Source organism: Peromyscus eremicus, chromosome 19, assembly GCF_949786415.1.
Source record: "Peromyscus eremicus chromosome 19, PerEre_H2_v1, whole genome shotgun sequence".
Classification (NCBI taxonomy): Eukaryota; Metazoa; Chordata; class Mammalia; order Rodentia; family Cricetidae; genus Peromyscus; species Peromyscus eremicus.
This window is the reverse complement of record NC_081435.1, coordinates 41,678,596-41,701,174: the sequence shown is the minus strand read 5'-3', so window position 1 is coordinate 41,701,174 and position 22,579 is coordinate 41,678,596. Positions and strand designations below refer to the sequence as shown.

Genomic DNA, 22,579 nt, shown 5'->3' with positions numbered 1-22,579 from the left:
GTTTTCATTTTTCTTAAGCTAAAAATGTTACCGGAAACAACATTTCCTCAACTAGCTGCTTCAGGACGATATATTGTATCGTGAAGCTCCGTACACGGTAAAGGTGTCTGACATCCGGACAGGACAAAGCAAGTCCTCCACTTTCGTCCTTTGACTTGGCCATCTGAAGCCATTTTTGTTCCTTTCTCCAGCATCGGTTCCAGGCTGTTGGGTGGAAAGGAGCCACAAGAAAGTGCATGAGACGTGAAAACTACAGACACAGGCCGCCTCGGAGGCTGCAGGTGGTGCCGGGCTAGCCAGCCGGGTTCTCACTTCTGCCTCAACCATCCTCGCTGGGGTCACCCACACCGGGTGGGCCAGGCCTCGACAGAAGGAGGAAGGCCGTACAACGGGTCCCCTTGAAACATGCTACTACCAAAAAAAATTAAAAAAAAAAAGGTGCAATGAGAACCAAGTCCCTGTGCGTTCTTTCTCACAACTGTGGGCAGAGGAATCCTCCCTTTGGTATTAAATAACAGTTTTTTTTAAAAAAAAAAAAAAAAAAAAAAAAAAAAGCTTTTTTAGAAATAAAGCAAACTCATGGTTGGACCGGAAATGCTAGCCATCCCAGGTGAGCTGTCCACGGACATCAGTCTCATCCCTAGTCATAAATAAATAATCTCTTTCCTGGTCTGACTTCCATGCCAGGATCAATATCTCTTAACATCTTACTTATTTTATTACTGCTTTTGGTTTTCTGGGACTGATTGAAAGTTGCTCAGAGGAAATCTTTGGTTTTGCTTAAGTGTCCGTGACATTTAATCATGACTTTCCTTGCAGTTTAATTCCAGCCAGTCAATCAGTTAATCCACTTCGATTGATTCCGGGCTCTCGGTTATTGGCTTGCACTCGTTGGGCATTCGCTGGTGTCGACTCAGCTGCGTGGCCTGGGTGAAGCTCCTCTCACATCTCTCGCACCTGGTGGAGGCAAGAGAGAGAATTGAGACCGGGGAGCGGGGGGCCTTCGGGGTGATGGGCTCCCTCTCATCCCGACTAATCAGAACAGACACTCCAAAGTGCCTTCAGAGTTGACTGGCGCAGGAGGTTTAATTGGTGGCTCCTTCCAAGGCCGGGATGCCCGGGATGGGACAAAGCCCGTCTGATGCAGAACAGAGGGACCTGTCAATAGGCAGGGGGAAGGTGATTTCTCCAGAGAGCCCTGTTCTGCTCCAGCTCTGATCACTGTCAGTTCAGATAGATAGAGAACAAAAAGAGATTTTTTAGGAGTGAGCCATCAGGGCGGCGGCTCGGCTGCAGTTTTCCGCTCGGTAACCCCGAAGAGAAATTGATGACAAATAGAATTTCACCCGCTGCTAATTTAAACCCCGGAATTCTACTCCCCTCAGCAACCACAGCCGGAAAGCCGATCATCTCAGAATTTGGAAACACATGGAAGCAATGCCTTAGTTTCCAGGGACTATGGGGATGGGGGTCGGGATAGGGGTAGGGGATGGAGATGGGGGTGGGAGTCGGGGGGGGGGGGGAGGAGTGGGGTGGGAGGACCAGGTATAGGTGGCTGGTTTTTTGTTTTTTTTTTTTTGCAAACGCTAATTACAACGTCACAGTCAAAGCAAATTTAGGGTTAAATTAATTTCTAAAATTAGTGTTTGCCAAGGTGGAAATGGGATGACTCATAAAAAAAACAAACAAACCTGGGAGCCGGGGTGCTGGGATGGTTTAAGAGGCTCAGCTATAGAGGGAGCACAGGATAAAGGGTACCTGTGGGCCAGGGTATCTGAGAGGAGAAAACAAGGATCTCTCTTTTACTTAAAAGAAAGGCTGTAACCCAGAGAACCTAGGCCAGTCCCTGTCTCCCACAGAAACCACACATCAGTTTCATGGTTACTTAATCTACTAAAAATGTCACACACACACACACACATACACACACATACACACATACACACACACACATACACACATACACACACACACACACACACACACACACACACACACACACGAAACTTGTGGAGGCTGAAGTTTCTCTGTGGCTGCCATTCTTGACTATGTGCACAAGCACACATAGACTCTCTCTCTCTCTCTCTCTCTCTCTCTCTCTCTCTCTCTCTCTCTCTCTCTCACACACACACACACACACACACACACACACACACACCCATGGCAGCAACCTGGGCTACCTCAAGCATGATCAGACTGGACAGCCACACTGGCCATCTTTTTACTACGACCTCCTCAAACCTTTGAAGGAAAAGGGATTCAAGAGGAGTGTCAATGGCCGTCTTCTGAAGTCCCCAGCTCTCAGAACCCTATGCTGTTGGAGCAGATGCACAATCAACCTGGAGAGAAGCCTCCTGTCCTGCCACAGACGAGGAAGCCACACACCCCATTATCTGATGAGCATTATTCTTTCCCTTCTCTTCAGGAAATTGTGGACAGAATTAGCTAGAGAAACAGAGCACAGCCATCCAGTTTGGAGATCCTCACACGCCTGGGAATGCTGGGAAGCTGGAGTCCGGTGACCTGCTTTAAAGCAGTGGTTCTCAACCTTCCTAACGCTGGGACCCTTTCACACAGCTCCTCATGCTGTGGTGACCCCCAACCATAAAATTATTTTAATTGCTACTCATAACTGGCATTTTGCTACTGCTGCGAATCATAAGGTAAATACTTTTGGAGATAGAGCTTTGCCAAAAAGGGTCGCAACCCACAGGTTGAGAACCGCCGCCTCCAAGTTTCCAGGCTCCTGCGCCAACTGAGTGTGTCAGGATGAAGAAGTTGTGTTTCTTTGATTGTCTTTCAAGGAATATTTTCAGCAGCCTGCCCCACTGTTAAAAACTGCACGGTGATCTTGACAAATGTATAATGTCAGCTTTAATGTATCAGACCCATCAGCTCAATGAAAATAACTCAGAAGTATTGATCACCTAATGATTTTTGGTGTATTCATTAACGTCCATGAGCAGCTCATCCCCTCTCCAGAGCTACCGGAGTGCTGATGACATGGCTCGAACTGCTGATTGTTTATTAGAAAACTGATTAGTTACTGGATTAGTGTGTTCAAATATACTACCTTTCACTACTTGACAAACTTTCAAATTATTATATTTCTTTTTTTAATTTTGAAGCTGTAGGATCAATTTCAAAGAGAGAGAGAGAGAGAAAAAAAAGGTTGAACAATTGTGAAAGATGACAATTTACCTGGCTGTACCTTTGCCCTTCTCATCCTGTATATTAAAAGGTGAAGAATTCACGCTCAGGAAGCCTGGTGCTTTACATAAGGCTGAAGTCTACATCTCTATGTAATACTCAAATGCCCATGCTGAATGACCACAGCAAGAGAAGAATCACATTCTTCTCAAGTGCTTTCTTGAATGTCTCAGTGAGATTCATATACATAGAGCAATTTGTTATAATTGTCAGAAAATTCTCCCCATCTATGATGCCTAAGGAGACCACTCCTGCAAAGACCATGTCTAGTCCCATCATCTTACCAAACAGAAGGAAAAATAACAGGCAGATGTGGGGAAATCACTTGAATTTAGATCCTATCCCTAGGAATTGTCTCCTGTTGGGAAACATGGATTATTAGATATACTAACTATGATGTTTGGGAATGATAAGGATTTGTATATTTGAGGAAGTAAATACATGTAGATAGAAGACTATCTTTAAAAAAAAATAAGACTAGGGTTTCAGTTTTATATCTGTCATCTTAAACTCCAGATGAGAAATCTCTACAAAATATTTTCACAGTTTTATGGAATTCATCAGAAAGACCTACTCCATCATGTACCTTGGTTCTGGGAGGTGAGAGCAGGGCTTCAGCTGAGCTGGCATTTAACCCTGAATTGCAATCTTGTGCCTTCCCTTGGCATGGGCACTGATGTCACAGCCTTGAAGGGGACATCACGGACACAGGCATGTGGAAAGTCTTCCAAATGCTTCAGCAAAGACAAAGTCCCAAATTTCCTACAGGTATGAGAGTCTGAATTAGCCTTGATTTCCCTTTTTCATTTGACAGCCTTCTTCTGTAACTGTAGGGGCTGATTGGACAGAATGAACTGAAGCATCACAAAATGATGTAAAGTTCTACTACACAAAAAACCTGCAAGAATATTTCTGTGCATCTGCCGTGTGCCGTAAAATACTTGAACTGGACCAAACTGTCTAGGACTTCGGACTTGGTAAATGCTTGGTGTGTCTTTTCAGATTTGCTTTGAGTATTGTCTATGTCTTGCTTAAATATTGGACGTACTTTGGAATTTTCTTTTGTTTCTTTATTCTGAGCCAAACTCCCTTTACTGAAGGCAAAAACATCATGGTGTATATTTTCCCTGGCTTCTGAAAAAACGGTAGAGGGGATCTCCTATGGTGAGTCCTGGCCTGGCCACACAGCTTCTCAGGTCGAATAGATCCCCTCCCCCAAACCTTATGAGATCTCATTTAGCACAAGCCAAGGAGAAATGAGTCCTCATTGCTAGCCCTCCGACATCTCTACCAACCACCCCTCCTGCAGTACAGTGCCTAGCCGTTGCTATTAAAAGACATGATCTCCTGCGTCTGCTCCTTGTTTCCCGTGACATCAGTCTCATAGAGCAAACTCAACTCCAAAGCCTTTGGTGCAGTCTGATTTTGGTTGTTTTCTTGTGGGTTACTTTACCTTAGAAATCCCACGTCTTCAGCCTCCACTAGCTGTTGACAGGCTCAGGGTCTACCTAGAACTTAGGACATAGGTTCTTCTAGGGAGGTTTCAGCTAATCAGATGTGAGGCAAAGCCCACAAGCATTCTAGCCCCACAATACCACTGCTTATCTGGCCGCCTTGGGAGGCCAGCATTCTTCGTGTCCTTCCAGCCAAGTTCTGAGCAGCAGAGGTAAGGATGATAAAAGAGCTTTTCCTGACCCAACACCTGGAGATTTTGAGAAGAGTCAAAATTCTTGGGTCAAGGAAACAATTTGGCGATGGAGACACTTGGGTCATCTACTTGGAAGTTGCATTGGGCGCTCAGTTTAGGTTTGCGCATCTTTACAAGATTCTTTTCAGCCTCTGCAACGTTGTTTAAGCCAATGCCCATTAGTTGAAGTAGTAAAATTAACTGTAGTGGGGAAACCATTTTTATTGACTAGTCTGCAACAAAGAGTTTTTTAATGTTTGTTTTATAAGCTTGTAAAAGGATATCTTCATAATATTTACAAATGTCCATGGGTTGGATATCCATGGGCTGGGTTAGAAGATTCTCAAACTTCCTTGCAATAATAGAATCCCGAAAGACCTTGTGTACACTAAAGGATTTAGCTTTCCATTTCCTAGAAGATGTTTAAATCTTGCAGTTTCAAAATAAGCATACACTGATCTCTCCTCTGGACATATATATTTGATCATTTTAAATGCCTCAAATATGAGAACATACGGCTATTTTACTAAAAGTAAGAAGAAAACAGATGAAAACAGCCAGATAGAATGTTATCCAACAACCTGGTTGCTTTATGATCTTTTGTTCAGTTGTTTTTTCCAAATGAAAGCAGGCATGAACGAAACAATACTGTTGGAAAGGAGGGAAAACACGACCACTAAAACATTTCAAATATTAATCTGATGAATTAAAATTAAGTTAAGATGGCAACTCTATTGGAAACATGACAAAAACAGGATGTTAAAGGAAAAAATTGAGTGGAATCAACGAGGTTACACATAAGTAACACCTTAACATTAATAGAAATCTATTTCCCATCTTGACCCTGAAACCACTTCAATTAATTACTAAAATCTATTTACACTGCAACAGGATAAAAATCGATCTGATTGCTGGCACTGAATCCATTTGGCGCCCTCTCTAATATGAGGGACCAATGGGATCCTCGATCCTCCCAAACTCTCAAAAAGGCATAGTTACCTTCTACCTCCAGAACAGTGACAAAGACAGAATCTGTGAACCCCTGGGAATCAGACCTGAGTGTGGTGACAACATCCATCAGGCAGGTCACAAACACCCAAGACAGGGAATTTTATAGATAGGGACAAGCCAACTGGCCCCTCAGAAAGGTGGCCTCTTTGGACTATTGCAGCCTCAAGGACAGAGCTTGGTTAGTATATCGTAAGGTTGATTTTAGGTACCATCCTGTCCCACTTAGGCCAAAGACTTTATGTGGTAAACAAGCACACAGACAAGAATAACCACGGTTTTTACTATTAATATAACCAATCAAACCATTAAGGAGCATAGTTAACAATGATAAAATGGCTGGAAAGATGGCCTAGCAGGTAAAGGTGTTTGCCACCGAGCCTGACAACTTGAATTTGAGCCTCAGGACCCACCCGGCAGAAGGAGGGAACCAACTCTTCCAAGCTGTCTTCTGATCTCTACACATATGCCATCCAGACACACACACAAATAATCAATTAATTAACAATTTTAAAGGAATGGTAGGTAGAGATAAAACATGGTAACCTTTTATGAGCCCCTCCCTTGTCTGACAGACCATTGAGGCAGACGGGACCCAGACCAACAGGTCACTTAGGATGGGCACAGAATGGGAAACTACTTGGCTGAGTCTGAGCAAGGAGTTTAGTCTCCTACCAACAGAATCATTTCCTGTCCTGCTTTAGGTGAATAAGGCTAGACATCTGTGTTTTTTAATTTTCTTTCCCAAGTAGGGAAAGCTAGCACAGCAAATGAGTAGAAATGTAAAGGCATAGAGGGAAAAGAGTTCATTGGGTCAACTGTTCTGAGACCAGCAGCCTGATGTGTGCAGGTTCCAGGACTCTCCCTGCCGTTTGAACTACTGGAAACGGCCTCTTCTCCCTTGTATGTACTGCAAACTCCTGCTGATCCTTTCCTATACATGTTAAACATTGTATCCCACACAGATCTGATGGTAACATTTCTCTGACACTCCTCAACAATGTACATACATGTCTTGTCATACTTTTCATCCTTTGTTGTAACACTGATTGATTGGACTTCCCCTCAGAGTGTGAGGTCTTCAAAGTCAAGATGGGAAGAGGCTGAGTCTCATTCACTTTTCTATCTCTTTGTGCCTAGCAGGATGACCAATGGAAAAGCAGGCGTTTATTCTTATTGAATGAACACATATGGATGGATGGATGGATGGATGGATGGATGGATGGATGGATGGATGGATGGATGGATGGGTCATTTTGCATAGTTCAAATATCTGCTGCTTTGATGAATGGACTACATGTTGAAACAAAATCTTGCTCAAATGCCCTTACCCACAGTCTCTGTATACTGCAAAAGTCAATATGCCCTTTGTTTTTGTTTTAATTTTCATCAACCTGATGAAATAAGAAGTAACATTCATTAGAATTCTGAAGGGTTCATACTCTCCAAGAGGATTACTCAAGCATCCTAGACTATGACCACCTTTCTCATGGTTATGGGAGCTTGCCGATAGCCATGAGATCTCGGCATGACTCCTAAATAGAGTTCAGATTTACAGATCCACAGGTAGACTACTGAAGTTAGTTACTTATACCTTCTTTCTTTACTGATAAGAAAACAGGCCCCAGAAGATCATCTCATGTCTGAGACTGCAAACCTTGGGCCAGGACCAGTGTATAGCTTTCCTGATTTCATTGTCCAAATGTCAGTCACGAAACCCAAGAGAGTCTCTTACAGCATGGACACCAACCTTATTAAGTAGCCTTTTCCACCAGCTGGGCTGAGCTGGGAAAGGTGTGCCCATGTATCAGCCAGCACCCAAGAAAGATAAGAAGAAGAGGGTGGACAGCTGGCCACGACTTACTTGAAGGGCTTTTCTCCAGTGTGCGTCCGGATGTGGTTGTTGAGGGTGGTGGCCCCAGCGAATGCGCGACCACAGTAGCCACACTTGAAAGGTCTGTCGCTGGAGTGGGTGACCACGTGGTTCCTCAGTTCTGACGGCTGGGAAAAGGACTGGGAGCAGTGGCCACACTGGTAGGGTCTGCAACAGACAGAGAGTGACTGGTCATGGTGTCCTGTGTCGGTCAGCACTGTGGGGAAAGGGGATGTGACTTCAGCGATGTTCAACCAAGGACTGAGTTTAGAGCGCTGGCCTCTGAGTTCTACTCCTTGTTGCCACAGGGACAAAATTCACAGAGCTGATGAGACACATCACAAACGAGCATTCCCTTCCTGTGTTAATCATCCTGTTTCAGGAACGGCCATTTGCTTGTCTTGATCTCCTCACCAGCAAATACCAGCGTATTTTTGTAAGCTTTATAGACATAAGCATGGGATTAATTAAGGCAAACAGTATAAAAGAAAATACATAATTGTCTTTTATGGTTCCATAGTATCCTCTCCTTTTCAAAGTGCTTTAAAATCAATTATCTAGTTTAATCTTTACAGTAATCCTCTGAGTGGGGCATGGAAAGCCGTTGCTATTTTCATGGTTTTGGCACAGACAACTGAGGACAAACTGTCCTTAAAGGATGAGATGTTGATGCCAAGGTCATCATAGGGTGTTTGAACCTTATTCCAAGTGTTAGGGAAATATGGGCACGTGGCCAAGTTGCATGCACACTTTAATAAATGCTAGACTGCCTTGGGGTCTACCTAAGATGAACCCAGACCTGCCAGATGGGTCTCTTTGAAAAAGAAATCCCAACTTCTCACCTATCCCATTTATCCACAGAGTCCTGTTTTTCTGTTTTTTGTTGTTGTTGATGTTGTTTTAATGTGTATGCTGAGTGTCTGCATGTATGTAACCACATGTGCATCTGATGCTCATGGAGTTCAGAAGAGGGTGTCAGATCTCCTGGAACTGGAATTACAGATGGTTGTGAGCTGCCAAACCCAGGTCCTCTGCAAGAACAGCAAGTACCCTTAACCACTGAGCCATCTCTCCAGCCCCGTGAGTCTTGTTCTTGAATCTTACCTCCTCTGCTGAATCTAGTTGCAAGAAATGATGGGTGGCAGCAAGAAATGACAACTGTCACCGTGCTTGCAGGGAGGTGACTGTGATGCAAAAGCCAATGGGAGGAAGCTGGGACAAATACCCGGTAATTAGCAAGATTATCAGCGCACACACTTCCCAGCTCATGAGAAGTAAATCAGTCTCGGATTTTCATAAAAATAGATTAAATTTCTGTCAGAAGTTCTTCTGCCTACTTAAGCAGAATCCAGTGAGTGATAGGAAAGGTGAGGAGTTGTCCCTATTCAAAGCTACTTCAAATCATCTCCTGACAGGGTTCTAATTTGTTTCTCAAAAATTTTTTTCAGGAAATTAATAATCTGCCTTGAAGGATCCCCACTGCACTCACGAAGTAAGCCCTGGTTTGCCGCGCAGATGTTGTTGGCTGCATTTAGGAAGCCAATGGCAAAGGCAGACTTAATTGCTCTGCCATTAGCAAATACAGAAACTCCAATGTCCAGACACCCAACTGAAGGGTTGGGAGACAATGGTGACCGAGCATGTACAACAATTCAATTAAGTGCAAAATAAAGTGTACCCTCTCATTTGTCAACTGAAGTGCTTAATTGCGGCTACTTGCCTCACTGAACACAAATACTATTATTTTACCAGGCTTCAGCACACTGAGCACTGATTGTAGAATTTTTTAGCTTGATTAATAGTCCAGCATTGGTCAATAACTCAATACTATACAATTTTAATTACTTACATTTAGAAATCTATCTAACTCCTCTCAAACAGGTTTCAAAGAAATACATAAGAGCCCTTGGAAAGGAGTTTATCAAGCTTGACAAATTGCACATGCATTTTATTATAATTATAAAATAATGCTTTGAAGGCCATTAAAATTGCCTGCAGAGGAAAATATCCTCCTGGCAAATCTATTCTTGGCAGCAAATGTTGACCTTAAAAAGAGTTCTCAAAAAATAGTTCTCTGGGGATGAAATTTTTTATATGCTATTGAGGATCATAAACAAAATAATATATTAATATATGCTATATTCACTGACAATTGATTTTTCTAATAGTGAAGGGACCATTAACATTTATTAGCCTCTGGTTATCTATTTTTAATAGCTATCACTATAAACAATAAGCCACTAAATAAAACCAATTAATCTTTTCCTTTTTTTTTCTAACCTTTCTGTCAAAAGTTGGGGTGATTTATTTCTTGCAGTCAGAAGTCAACCCGTCCTGTCTATGCTGATAGTCACTGTGGCAGAGGTTCACAGAGCAGATTTGAAAGGCTGATGTCGAATTCTGTCATCAAGGGAAGATGGTGGAATCAAAGAGCATCATTTCTGCCCAGGACCAGCCAGAGAGTATTTGCTAGGGAGCCAGTGGCTTGTGTGAACTGTCTTTAAAAGTTATCACTTGAGACATGAGACGTGTGTGTGTGTGTGTGTGTGTGTGTGTGTGTGTGTGTGTGTGAGAGAGAGAGAGAGAGAGAGAGAGAGAGAGAGAGAGAGAGAGAGAGAGAGAGAGAGAGAGAGAGAGAGAATGAGTTGTCTGGACAAGCATCTGTGGCCGCCATCAAATTCCCTGGAGCTGGAGTGACAGTCATTTGTGAGCTATCCAATATGGGTGCTAGGAACCAAACTTGGGGTCCTCTGGAAGAGCAAGCTCTCTCACCCACTGGGCCTTTTCCCCAGCCACTGTGACTCCGTTTTAAAAACTACATGGAACACACCTTGGCCAAACAGAAGTGCCTGGAATAGGAAAGGTGAGTTCAACTTCAAGCTTTGGTTATAGTCAGCTATGGGATGTTGGCAAGTCCCTCAACTTCACTGGCCTCTCTCTTCACATTCACTTAGAAAGGGGATAAATTCACCTGGGTGCTCTTTCTTATACCATCATGCTTTCCTGCTACTTTAGGGAAAATGATCAACGTCCCCCAAAGATGCTTGTCAATCACAGTATCACCAATGTGATACCTCCTTGCATGAGGGTTGCAGCTAGCTCCCTGCATATGGAAGACTCCCACTCTTCCTCCCTGTCCCTCTCCCTCTCTCTGTGTGTATATACTCTAAAACATGGACAATCTTTATGCTTCAGTAAAAGCTTGAGAATTTTTGAATAACAAAAAAATCTTGTATCAAAATGTAGGCACAAACTCTGATTTAATAAATTTCACAAAGCAAAATTATATCCTTTTATTTTTAGGTACTGTACAGTGACTTCAGAGCATCTACTGACATTCATCTTGGCAGACCCTAATTCTATTAATATGAAGATTTGGATCTTAAGTGAGCTCTTGTTACTGTAACAGTCTCTAACAGTCTAGAAATGTATAGAAAGTGGAGGAGTCATAAGGATAAAAGTTGGGTCTTCCTACACAGGAAGACCTTGTCTCAAATAAAAATAAACAAATAATACCAAAGAAGTTGGGAGTGGTGGCACACACCTTCACTAGAGAGACAGAAGAAGGCAGATCTCTGTGAGGTCCAGGCCAATCTGTTCTACATGGCGAGTTCCAAGATATCCAAAGAAAACAAAAAAACCCACAGAAGGTACAGAGTTAGTCGTTGATGGTCTTTTAAGACTTGTGTTCTTCTATTTTCAGATTTTCCTTTAAAAAATGACTAAATGAGGACAGACCTGGCACTACAGGCCTGTAAACACTGCTTCTTGACAGACTGATACAGGAGGATCATAAGTTCAAGATCTGCCTGTGCTACAGAACAAGTTCAAGACCAGCCTGGTCAACTTACTGAGACGCTGTCTTAAAAAACAGTAAAATGGCCAAGAATATCAGACAGGCTCTTGTTCAATCCCCAATACTCGTGAAGGAGGGGGAAAATGATCAAAAAGTAATTTTAAAAGTGATTGTAGTTAAGATTTAAATATGGATATAGGAATACATTAAAAATAGAAACATACTTTCTAGGGAAAGAATCTCAGGAAATTACAATTTCTTTTGGAACAACTGGCCACAGGAGATTAGAATATGGGTACATATTTCTAAAGCCATGTTTAAGTTACACCAGAGGAACTTCAGAACAGAGTAAGTTGCTATTACCAACATGCCCTTAAATTTTCGGAAGGGGGTTGTGTCCGTGTGTGTGCATGTGGCAGCCTTGAGGTCAACCGCAGGTGCCGTTCTCAGGGACCATCCATCTTTTCTTCTTTGAGGCAGCCTGCCACTGGTACCCAAGCTTCCCTGATCAGGCGAGGCTTCAGTCTCTGCCTCCCTAATACTGAGATAATGGCGTGGGTCACAAGCCCAGCTTTTTAGGTGGGTGCTGATGATGGAGCTCAGGTCCTCACACTTACATGGCAAGCAGTTTACTACCCGAACCCCAGCACTTCCATTAATTTCCCAAAGCCTGGTAAAGTTAAAGTTATCAAACTTTTGGATAGACTCCATTTTAACTCTAAAATTGCAACTCTGTTGGATGTATCATACCAGAAAAGCACAGCATGTGGATAGACATCCATGGGTGTTGTGCGCCACTGGGTCCAGGATCTGACATCATTGCATTTGGGAAGCATATTTCAAAAGCACTTGGTTCTCCCAACTCATCATGCACATACCGCCTCCCATCATTTTCAAAGCAAACCCAGAGGGATAGCATCTCACAGTGCACAGCTCTGTGGGGCTGGGGGGCTGGGTGGGATTTAAAGCCAAGAGGTCAAGAGTGGAGACTGTCTAAAGCTACACGAACTAATACAGGGCCGATAGCTATGAGGAGCAGCTGAGCCTTTCAATGGTGACTAGTGCATTATTTTGCTTCATTTCCATTAACAGAGATTGAAATAGCTTCATGTGGCTAATTCCAACACAGGAAAACTTGAGCTTTGGGAAAAACTAGAAAGTGTTACATACACATTTATAAAATAAATGAAAAGGACAACGTGTGGGTGGATTTACTTAGCATAAATCAACACTGGTGGACTTTTAAGCAGAAAGAAAGCAGTGAGACCATTCCGTTCATCTCCTGACGTTCTCTCTGTCACTGGTAGCTCCCCTGCCAAAGATTACGCCAGTAAAATGTGCAATTCATTTTCTTTGAGTCTGTAATTGGTTTGGTGTACATAGGAAAAGGATGAAACATTTAACAAAATTAAGCGTGGTTTGGTTTTAAATTATTAATCCTCCTTTGATTTTTCCTTTTATAGCATGAAAAACCTCTAGGATAAAAGTTGTTCACTTGGGGCTACATCCTCTCCTTGCTCCGTGACAGGCAATCTAAGCTCAAGTCTCACAAGACTTGAGAGGGGCCCTGCTTAAGTCACTGCCAGCCATGTGGAGGCAGAGAGAACAGTCGGGAAAGTGTTAGAAGTGTACAGCCAAAGAGTCCACAGAACACTGGAAAGGAGAAAGATGATCTTAGCACTTGCATGGCAAGGGGCAGAATACAAGAACATGACACCCTCTGAGACTCTGTGGTGGTGATGTCCAGGCTCCTCCCACAAGGCAGCACCATCCAGCACCATCCTTTTCCATTATAGTCAATGATGTTTAAACACAATTGTGAACAGCTGATGGCGTAGGAGATAAAGGCAGACTTTCTCCCATGGGGCACCAACAATCAAAAGAGGAAAAAAAAAAAGGTGTAGAGAAAAGAGAGACAGCAAAAAGAAAGAGTGGTATAAAATAAAGATATGCACTATAAATGCATTTTCTGTGAAAACAAGAACATTCAGGAAATAATCAACTGTGATCAAAGGCTTCGCTCACCCATTCCTGGAGTCCCCTCCCTCCCAACCTTATTGAAAGTTTCTGCAGCAGAAAAAAACAGAAGAGAAAGGGGATGAGAACCTCCTGGTCCCGGCAACAGTAAGCCAAGTTGCCCTGGCTCGGGCAATACGCTTATATAGAAACTTAAATGCTTACAAACTGTGTAAATAGAATCTAGGTTGGTTGACATTCCAACAACTGCTTACCTGTGGATCACCCACGGACGTGGGGAGGAGTTGGTAGCCTGAGAAAAGGAAGAAGATGTGGGGATCTGTTGGCTTCATATCAACAGAATGAAATCGAGAAAGTGAGCAATCCATGGCTTGTGGACCTTCATGGATCTTTTTTATCTTTTGCTCTGACTCTTACTTTGTCAGATCAAACTAATTTTTCTCCTGCATTCACTATGTGTAAGTCAGAGATGAACAAACGATGCCAACACCACTGGGTAGCTACAGACCTCCTCTTTACACTTTTGAATGGTACCCCACGTGAAAAAGATCACAGATATAGAGCATACATTCTCTTTGATGAAGATTCAAATGTCTGACATTTCAAGGCCAAATACTCTGCAGATTGAAAAATCATTTGGACCATGGATGCAGGGACCTGCTCCAAATTTGGACCTGTTTACCTTCTTACTTTGTTGTCTGGCCTCTGTTCCTAGTGAGATTTTTCTTTAGAGTTTTCCACTGAGTTTTCAAGGAGAGGGAAAATTGTTTCTGTTAAACTATTTTACTGTTCAGTTGGCCCTCCCTATATGTGGGTCTCTAATCAACAGAGATAGAAAACTACTCCAAAAACATAACGTGCCTGCATGAAATACATGTAGACTTTCCTTGACAGTAGTCCTAAACAATACAGAATACAAATTATTTACATAGTATTTACAACTGTTTGGGATATTATTATGATTGATTTAAAGATAATTTAACGTATACAGGAGCATCTGCATAGGTCATCTGCAAATTCCACATCTTTTAATGTAAGGAACTTGAGCATAGATTTTGATATTGGTAGGGGTATGAGGGCCATCTGGCTATGGATGAGTGGGTACAAGCCCGCCCAAGACAAATGCCCAGCTGTGAAGCTTGTCACCAAAGAATATATGCCTATTTAGCAGAGCTGTGCCTCCACACACATAACAGGTAAGTTTCCAAAGTCAGCAACCATCAGGAACAAATGTGATACCCACATCACATTTATGGAGTTCTGGACATTTCTCCTATTTAACTTTTCTTTGTGTGGTTAGAGATTGTTTGAGAGCATCTCCCTGTCTCCAAAGTCTAAAGGTAAAAATAAATTATTCATCTTGCATGAACTTAGTAGATAAAATGACTAGGCATTTCCCTCTATTTCATCTTCAAAAATCATCTCAGATTGATGATGTAATTCAACCCCCCCCCCCATGGTTACTAAGAAACATTGCACTGTATTACGCTGTCCTTAAAAAGTCTCCCTTTCTTCAAGTCATGGCTCTTAACTATAACTTATTAATTAATGATGTCAACTACCGCTCATGTTTTCACCAACAAAGCACAGGGACGAATCAAGAACCCACTTCCTAAGTAATATGGTCACTCTGATCATTAGCCTTGATCGTAAACACCTATTATGTCACCTCATCTGAGACTTTCCCCCACCACTTCTGGGTGCTAAGTCACATGAACCTTTCAGGATCCAGCACAGAAGGGGGCTCATACCACCTAGGGATTTACCAGCCACACTAAATTTGCTTACAATCATCACTGGCCTTAACAATCTCCCTGGGAGGTATTTTGTGCATGTAATTGTTTAGATAGTTTTCATAGATGTATTAAATTATAGTGCTAGTATTTTACAGGACAAACTTCAGAGAGGCTTAAACCATACACATGATTTTCTGGGTATAACTTGGGTTACACAAAACAGGCTGTTGTTAGTGTCTATTTGCCATAAATATTTTCATCGCTTTTGTGATATTGCACACACAGAGATCCAGAAACTTGGACCTATTTTTTTAATCTTACTGTGCTCAATTAGTTATTATGATTGCAATAGTCCTTTGCAAATAATACACCCATACACCTGAACTTACTTTTTATGAGAAGACTTTAAATGTATCTTTGGTCTTGAAATGATATATAAGCTGAGAAAGACACATATTGGGGCTATATGTATGCCTGCAAACTTTTAAGAAAAGCCTTTCTGCATGGGAGAGAAATAGAAAATGTTCCAGTTTTTATATTTCACCTCCACAGCACAAGTGTGTTGCTGAGCACCTAGACACAAATGTCTTAGCCCTAAAGTAAATGTTTCCATATTGATTAGTTACAGTAATGCTTGAGGCTAAGCAACGAGTCACTAGATTGACACGAATAAAAATGTGTACAAATGTAAATGTGTACAAATACCCTGAAGCTAAGATTAGAATATGCCCACCCCTTCTACCACACTTCCACCCCCTTGTCCTTTCCTGGGATCTCCCACGCATGCTGCTGTGTGGTGCAGAGCTAAGAGGAAGAGTTGAGTGTGTGTATTATGAGGCAAACAGTCATGTGTCCTGCTTTGTTAAGGTTCATGAGTAGCAAAATTAAGAAAACAATTCGGGAATCCTGCTTCCAAATGTCTAATCCTTGCCCTTAAAAATTATTTTTGACTTTTATATTCAAGGTGAATATTTCTCTAGGCTATTCTTGGATATTTGGGTTTTAATTAAGTTCTCATAGGATGTGAAGGAGAGATAAAACACAGGCAGCCTTCCTATTGAATTAATTTGATCTTTGTCTTTTACACTCCCCGCTATCCAGACTGTCAAATAAACCAGTTTTGATTCATAAATAATAGTTCCATTATATCTACTGGGCCACTCGTCAGAGTACCTGAAATTTTAATTCACTTGTTCAGCTAAATTTCATCCTCAGTTCATGGCCATAAAATTCCGTATTGACAAACTTTCAAGCCAACTTTGACTCTGAGGTATCTAGTCAACATTTTTCTTCTGTGTGGATATTAGTTTATTGAATAAGTGGCATCTGTTTTCCTCCGTATCACTAGCCGAGTGGGTATTTCCTTTTGACAGGTCTGCAGGATTTATGGGTTTGCATGCTCTGAAGAAAAATAGTACTAAGCAAAAAATTCCAATTCATTACCTCTTAGTACTTAATTAAGATCATACTCACGGCACACTGGAGGTGAACTCTGAAATGGCCGTGACAGCCGTCCGGCAGCCAGCTATATTATCTTTGGAAGACAGAGGGGATTCTGATTATCCTGACCTCATTTTCCACCCCTGATATTCATAAACGTTCCTTCTCTTTTGCTCCCTTTTAAACTTGGACGTCACTGTTGGGATAGTGAGCGCAGATGCCTCTCAGAGGCCACCAACCTGTCTGTGCAGCCTTCGAAAATGATGGAGGCACCGCTGAGGCCTGACACAACTCTGAGACCTTCCAGCCTGCAGGCAGGCGTCTCTAAGCAGCGGCTTTCCCCCAAGGTGCTGCAGGAAGGCAAGCCCTGGGCCTCACCTGTCCGGGTTCTGTGTGCATACGTGCATCTGCAGGAGGATTCGCTGCGTGAAAGTCTTAAAGCACTGGCCACACTTCCAAAGGTGCCAGTCGCTGAACTCCGAGTGCAGCTGGCTGGTGGAGGTTGGGCTGGCCAGGACCCGCTGATTCTTCACGTTGATTTGGTTAAATCCTGCCTCGATGGGCCCAGATTTATCCAAGAGGGTGAAATTCCTGCTGCAGGGAGTCTGTGGGAAAACCACCGAGCGCTGCTGGCCGGAGGAAGAAAGCTTACTGCTTTTGTTGAAGGGCTGTAGGGCGTCTTGTCGGCACATGGCTTCCATGACTGTGGAAGGGACGTTCACTAGAACAGTGAGAGTTCAAGAAGGTCAGTTTCGCCAGGCCTTGAATAAACACAGTAACACATACTTCAAAACATCCCTAGTAAACAAACATGTGAAAGCGTGTTTTCCTGGCCCCCAAATTAGTATAATAAGATCATTCGAGGGAAAAAATCAGGCTTATCAAAAATTAATAACTCAGCCAATGCCAGTTTATTAAGCAGCTAGTCTATGCTCAGTGCTGTTCTTGTATGACCTTTGCCTTCAACATTCACACAGTTATGACTTGAGATATATGAGACTCCACACCACACCCTGCTTAGAGACCTTCAGATGTGAGAGACAGAGGGTGAGCTGAGCTGGGAGTGCCCAGAAATGGTGGATCCCACTGCATTAGGTACAGAATGCCAAGGCCTCCCTCCAGGCCTTTCCAGAACAAGACAGGTATTAGCCATGGAGCTGACTGAAGAGCTAAGAGGAGGAGAGATACCTGGATACAGGAGAGCCTGGCAGCTGAGGGGACAGAAGGAGATAGGCTGCCCCAGCAGGTGGGGGATTCTGGCCACTAGTGTTGGGGAAGGGGAGAAATGACAGATCTCAGAGTTCCTTAAATTTACTTTTAAAATTATTTAAGGCCCAGATAATAGACAGAAGCTGGTTTTGAATAGAGGAGGATAAGTCCACTCAGGTTTCAGGGAGGGCGAGAGAGAGGCATGGATAGATGGCTAAATGAAGAAGGGGGTGCCAACAGCTGTGGTGCTTGAGGCTGAAGCCTTGAAATCAGGAAGGCCTCGTCTTCTGTCTGGACTCTGGCTTTTATTAAAGATGGGGATCTTATCGACCCTCTGTGCCCTCTTTCCCCAGACGTAAAATAAGGACAGTGGTAGCAACACTTCTAAAAATAATAGGCACGTGGCTTGGTGATTGAGATGGCCTAGATTCGAACTCCACTATTTCTGAGCACTGTGACTGTGGGAAAGCAGCAACATCCAAGCCCAAGGATGTGGTCCTTGGGCACACATGAAGTGATCACTCTGAGGATTGGGTGAGATCATGTGTCGATGACTTTAGGAATGAGACCAACATCCCATAGCAATGTTGCTCTGGGGGCCTGGTGTCCTCATCTCTCAGTCTCCTTTCAGGAGGCTAAGGTGTGATGCCAAAGAGTTCATCACAGGACCTGATGTCAAGAACAGTCACTGTTCTTTGGGTTGTAGGAAGAGACAAGATTAGAATGAGGGAGGTGGTCCTTGCTGGGTAGTAGAGTGGAAGAGAAGGAAGACATATCAAATAAAAGGCTTCTTTACGGGAGAAATCTAAATCCTTAAAGTTTATTGTTCTTTTAAAAATTTTTGTTCTATTTTATTTTTGACAGGGTATCATTCAGTAGCCTAGGCTGGCCTCGAACTCACAGTGATCTGCCTGCCTTGGCCTCTCAGGTACTAGGATTTCAGGTGTAAGCCACCATTCCTGGTTTCTATTTTCAATACCTTACCGTGTTAACAATATTTATCCAGTATTAACTGGTCATTCCCTGGGTCTAAAGGTGATTAGAATCTATGTGAAAGGCTTAAACTTTTAAAAAAGTAACTACTGAGTCGAGAATAGATCATTATTGGTCATTTCAGGAGTCAAAGAGATGAACAATTAGGCAGTAATCAGGAGATTTAAGATGAGTGGTGGTATATGCTCTCTGATATAGAGCCCAGAACATGGGGGGAGGGGTGGGCAGGTGGATCTCTGTGAGTTCCAGGCCAGCCTGGGAAACACAGGGAAAGACCTTGTCAAGAAAATACGCCAAATTTTGAAGATGATTGGCAAAAAGATTGGTGAGGGCAAGAGACAAAGCCATGCATGCTATAGTTATTGATATGAGCATTGACCACTGGCTCAGAACTGTGGCGGGAAACACCCTGGGAGCTCGCTTGTCCTCAGCACAGCCATAGCTAAGCTTCCTTCACAACGTGAGCATCCTCAACTCGCAAAGACAGCGGTAGAGGTGTGGGAACCTGGAAGCTCTGGAAGGAGACAGGTGGATCACACGTGTGGGTACAACTGTGTCACCTGGGTTTCTTCCACAGAATCACATGACCAACAAATCTAGCACAGCGAACAGTCCTGTCTACAGTAACTGAAGCGTACCTCATCTCATCCCAGGGAGGAAAGACACGGCGCTTGGAGTCCCGGAAAGACCCTGGAGTGTCATTCACTGGCTCCTCAGCAGTAGCTTCACAGAGGATTTTTAAACATCACACGAGTCTCTCAGATGGGCCTGAGGTGAGGTCAGGGCTGAGACTCACTGAACTAAGCTGACCCTCCCTCATTACAGGTGGCAAAACGGTAGCCCAACAGGACCCAGCGGCTTGCTTGGCATGACATATCAGTTAAGGACAGGCCTAAGCTACAAGCTCTAGCTTTCTGAGTTCCAGAGAATTTCATTTTTGCTTCATAGCTATAACCTCTCTGCTCACTAACTGTGTTTCAAATAGAGAAAGGCCACCTTATGGGTAGTACAGTGCTTTGTGTGTTCCATATACATCAAACTATATACGTTACATATATGTGTATGGCTGTATTCAAATTATATGTAGTCTATTTCATATATAAAAAGTCATGTATCATTTGATCTTCTGAGGCAAAAATCAATATGGAGTTCGTAGACTTTTTTTAGATGTAAAAAAAGTCTTTCTTTGTGTTACATCTTAAGCAGACTCTAAAAGATAAGGGGAAATGCTCTGCCATTTTTTTTTAATAAAAAGTAAAAACAGGAGCACTGTCAGAGGTCAGGTGGAGCCCATTTGTTTGGTATTTTCATCACTAACGCAGGAAGGCCAGAGCACAGAGAAGCCACGAGTCTCTGGTAAGAGTGCGCTCCCGCTGGCCAGGATACTTAGAAGGAATGCAAAGAGGAAGGAGGATGGAATGAAGGGGCCGTAGACATGTAGAAGAGCCGAGAAACTGGCCCAAGCTTTATAGAGAAAGAAACAGATTCATAGGCCAATGAATTTTTATATTTAATGGTCAATGTCAAGGGAAAAATCAAATCTATATCTCTAAAAGTTTGCATAATAATCAGGGTGAATGTAGTGTAATAAGCAGCATTTAAGTGGTAAAAATGAAGATGACTGAAATAAGATTATTCTCCACTTATTACTTTATTTGTTTGAGATATCATAACACAAATCTGAAACGCTTCCTGGCTGTAGGTGGCAAACACGCTCCCTATTCTGTCCTGAGGGTGGTCCTCCATTGTGTTTATAAAATAATTCAGTCTTACTAAATGAAACTGAGCAGATAATTTACAAGAGAGGGGGAATGAAAATTTTTCACAAAAGCGATCGTATTTGAAGTCTAGCCATTCCATGGAGTCCTACACACTTCCACAGAACCCTCAATGTATACATGTCTGTCTTGAAAAGAGAACATTTTAGAACATCCTCCCGAATGCCAGCCTCACTGGCCACACCAATGAAAAACACTAACAAGAAAACGTATCAGCAGGGGAGAGGGGTAAATCGGAAACACTATCTCATCCAAGAGAGGCGATTCAGATGAGGCCTGAAGACAGTAGCTAAGTAATATAACAAGAAACATAAGTGGTTTCTGCATTCGAGGACACTGAGCTAGAGAGCCCCCTCAGTCTATGAAGATACAGATGCAGAAAGAGGCGGGGGGGGGGGGGTGCCTGGAAAGATGGAGCCAAGCAAAGACATCAATCCATCCTATCTGGATAGCTAAAACACCTGCAGGGGGCAGCGGGGGGGGGGGGGGGGGGGGAGGAACTTCAGGATCCATAAAATCAAGTGTTACTTCACCCCACCTGCAAAATACTTACTGAGCATCTACTACACACTGACTGGTGGGTGTGTAGGGGGACAGGCAAGCTCACTGCCCCTCCTGCTGTGACATTTTGACAGATAGGAAGGTGGTATTTTTTACAGGCATTTACTTGGCTTCAATTCTTAAGTTCTACTAATTGGGTCGTTACAATTGTAAGGCACTGACATCCAGAGTTAGAGCAAGAAAATATGTTCATTCTAGAAGTGAGAAAGCACAGGGCTGCAAGAAAGAAGGGATGCCAGGAAGCTGGGTCTCTGAGCCCTGAAGGGACACATTAGAGGGTTTGGAGGGGAGGAAGGGACAGCGAGGGAGCTGGTATGGCAGCAGCCGCAGTCCGTGTTGTATGACAGGGAAGGAACTGAGCGCTACAGGAACCGAAAATGGGTCAACATGGCAAAAGAGGGGACAGATGTGAGGCTGCACCTGAGGCTGGAGAGAAAGTCGGGTACTGCCTGCACCTGTGGGAACTGGAAATGGGCTGGGCTACTGGGTGGCCAGGGGTCTCCAGCCCACTAAGTACAGCTTAGCAAGGCTAAGCTCTTGGGGTCTTGGGGAGACTAATATCTTAGTTTAGTTTGGTTTGGGGTTGGAAGCTGGGTCTCATTAGACAGTCCTGGCTGGCCTGGAACTTGTGACCATCCTGCCTCTGCTTCCTGAGTGTGGGGATTACAGACATGTGCCACCACACCCAGCTGGATTCTAATGAAAACACCAGGTGTGTGGATGTCGCTCAGTTGGTAGAGTGCTTGCCTAGCATAATCAAATCCCTAGGTTCAATTCCCAACCCCCATAAAATGAGGAATGGTGGCATATGTCTATAAACCCAGCCCTGGGAGGTGAATGCAGGAGGGTCAGAAGTTCAAGGTCATCCTCAGCTACATAGCAAGTTTAGACAGCTAGGGCTATGTGAGACCCTGTCTGAAAATAAATTAATCAGTATGTGAGTCAGAGACTATGTGGGGTTCCTAGCATTCCATACTAAAGAACTACTTATTTAACAGAAGAGCCCTTGTAAGTCTAAAAGTGTTTTGAACCAGAGCTGGAGGGGACCAGATGTTTGCTTTCAGGGTATCATCAATCCACGTTGACCAGTGTGTACCATGCGCTGATAGTACATTTGCAAAAAGCCGACAGGGAGCCAAACATGGCGGTGTACAACTATAATGCCAATTACTTGGGAAGGTGAGGCAAGAAGATCAGTAACTTAAAGCCATCGAAGGCTTTCTTGGAAAAATGGAGACAGGGGAAAAGGTTGGGTGAAGAACAGATGAAAATCAGAGAAAAAAAAGAAGGGAGAATGTGTTTAGATGCCTG

At 43.2% G+C, this 22,579-nt stretch overlaps 1 protein-coding gene across 1 annotated transcript in view; it reads right to left on the bottom strand.

The window, feature by feature from the left end:
* Positions 1-547: 547 nt before the first annotated feature.
* Positions 548-22,579, bottom strand: part of Prdm6 (PR/SET domain 6) — a 103,462-nt gene continuing 81,430 nt past the window's right edge. Inside the window, exons 5-7 of the mRNA XM_059246676.1 lie at positions 17,106-17,448; positions 7,770-7,946; positions 548-957 (exon numbers count right to left, since the gene is read on the bottom strand). Of these exons, the coding sequence (XP_059102659.1) occupies positions 843-957; positions 7,770-7,946; positions 17,106-17,448 (635 nt within the window). The 3' untranslated portion in view covers positions 548-842. The remainder of the gene's footprint in view (positions 958-7,769; positions 7,947-17,105; positions 17,449-22,579) is intronic.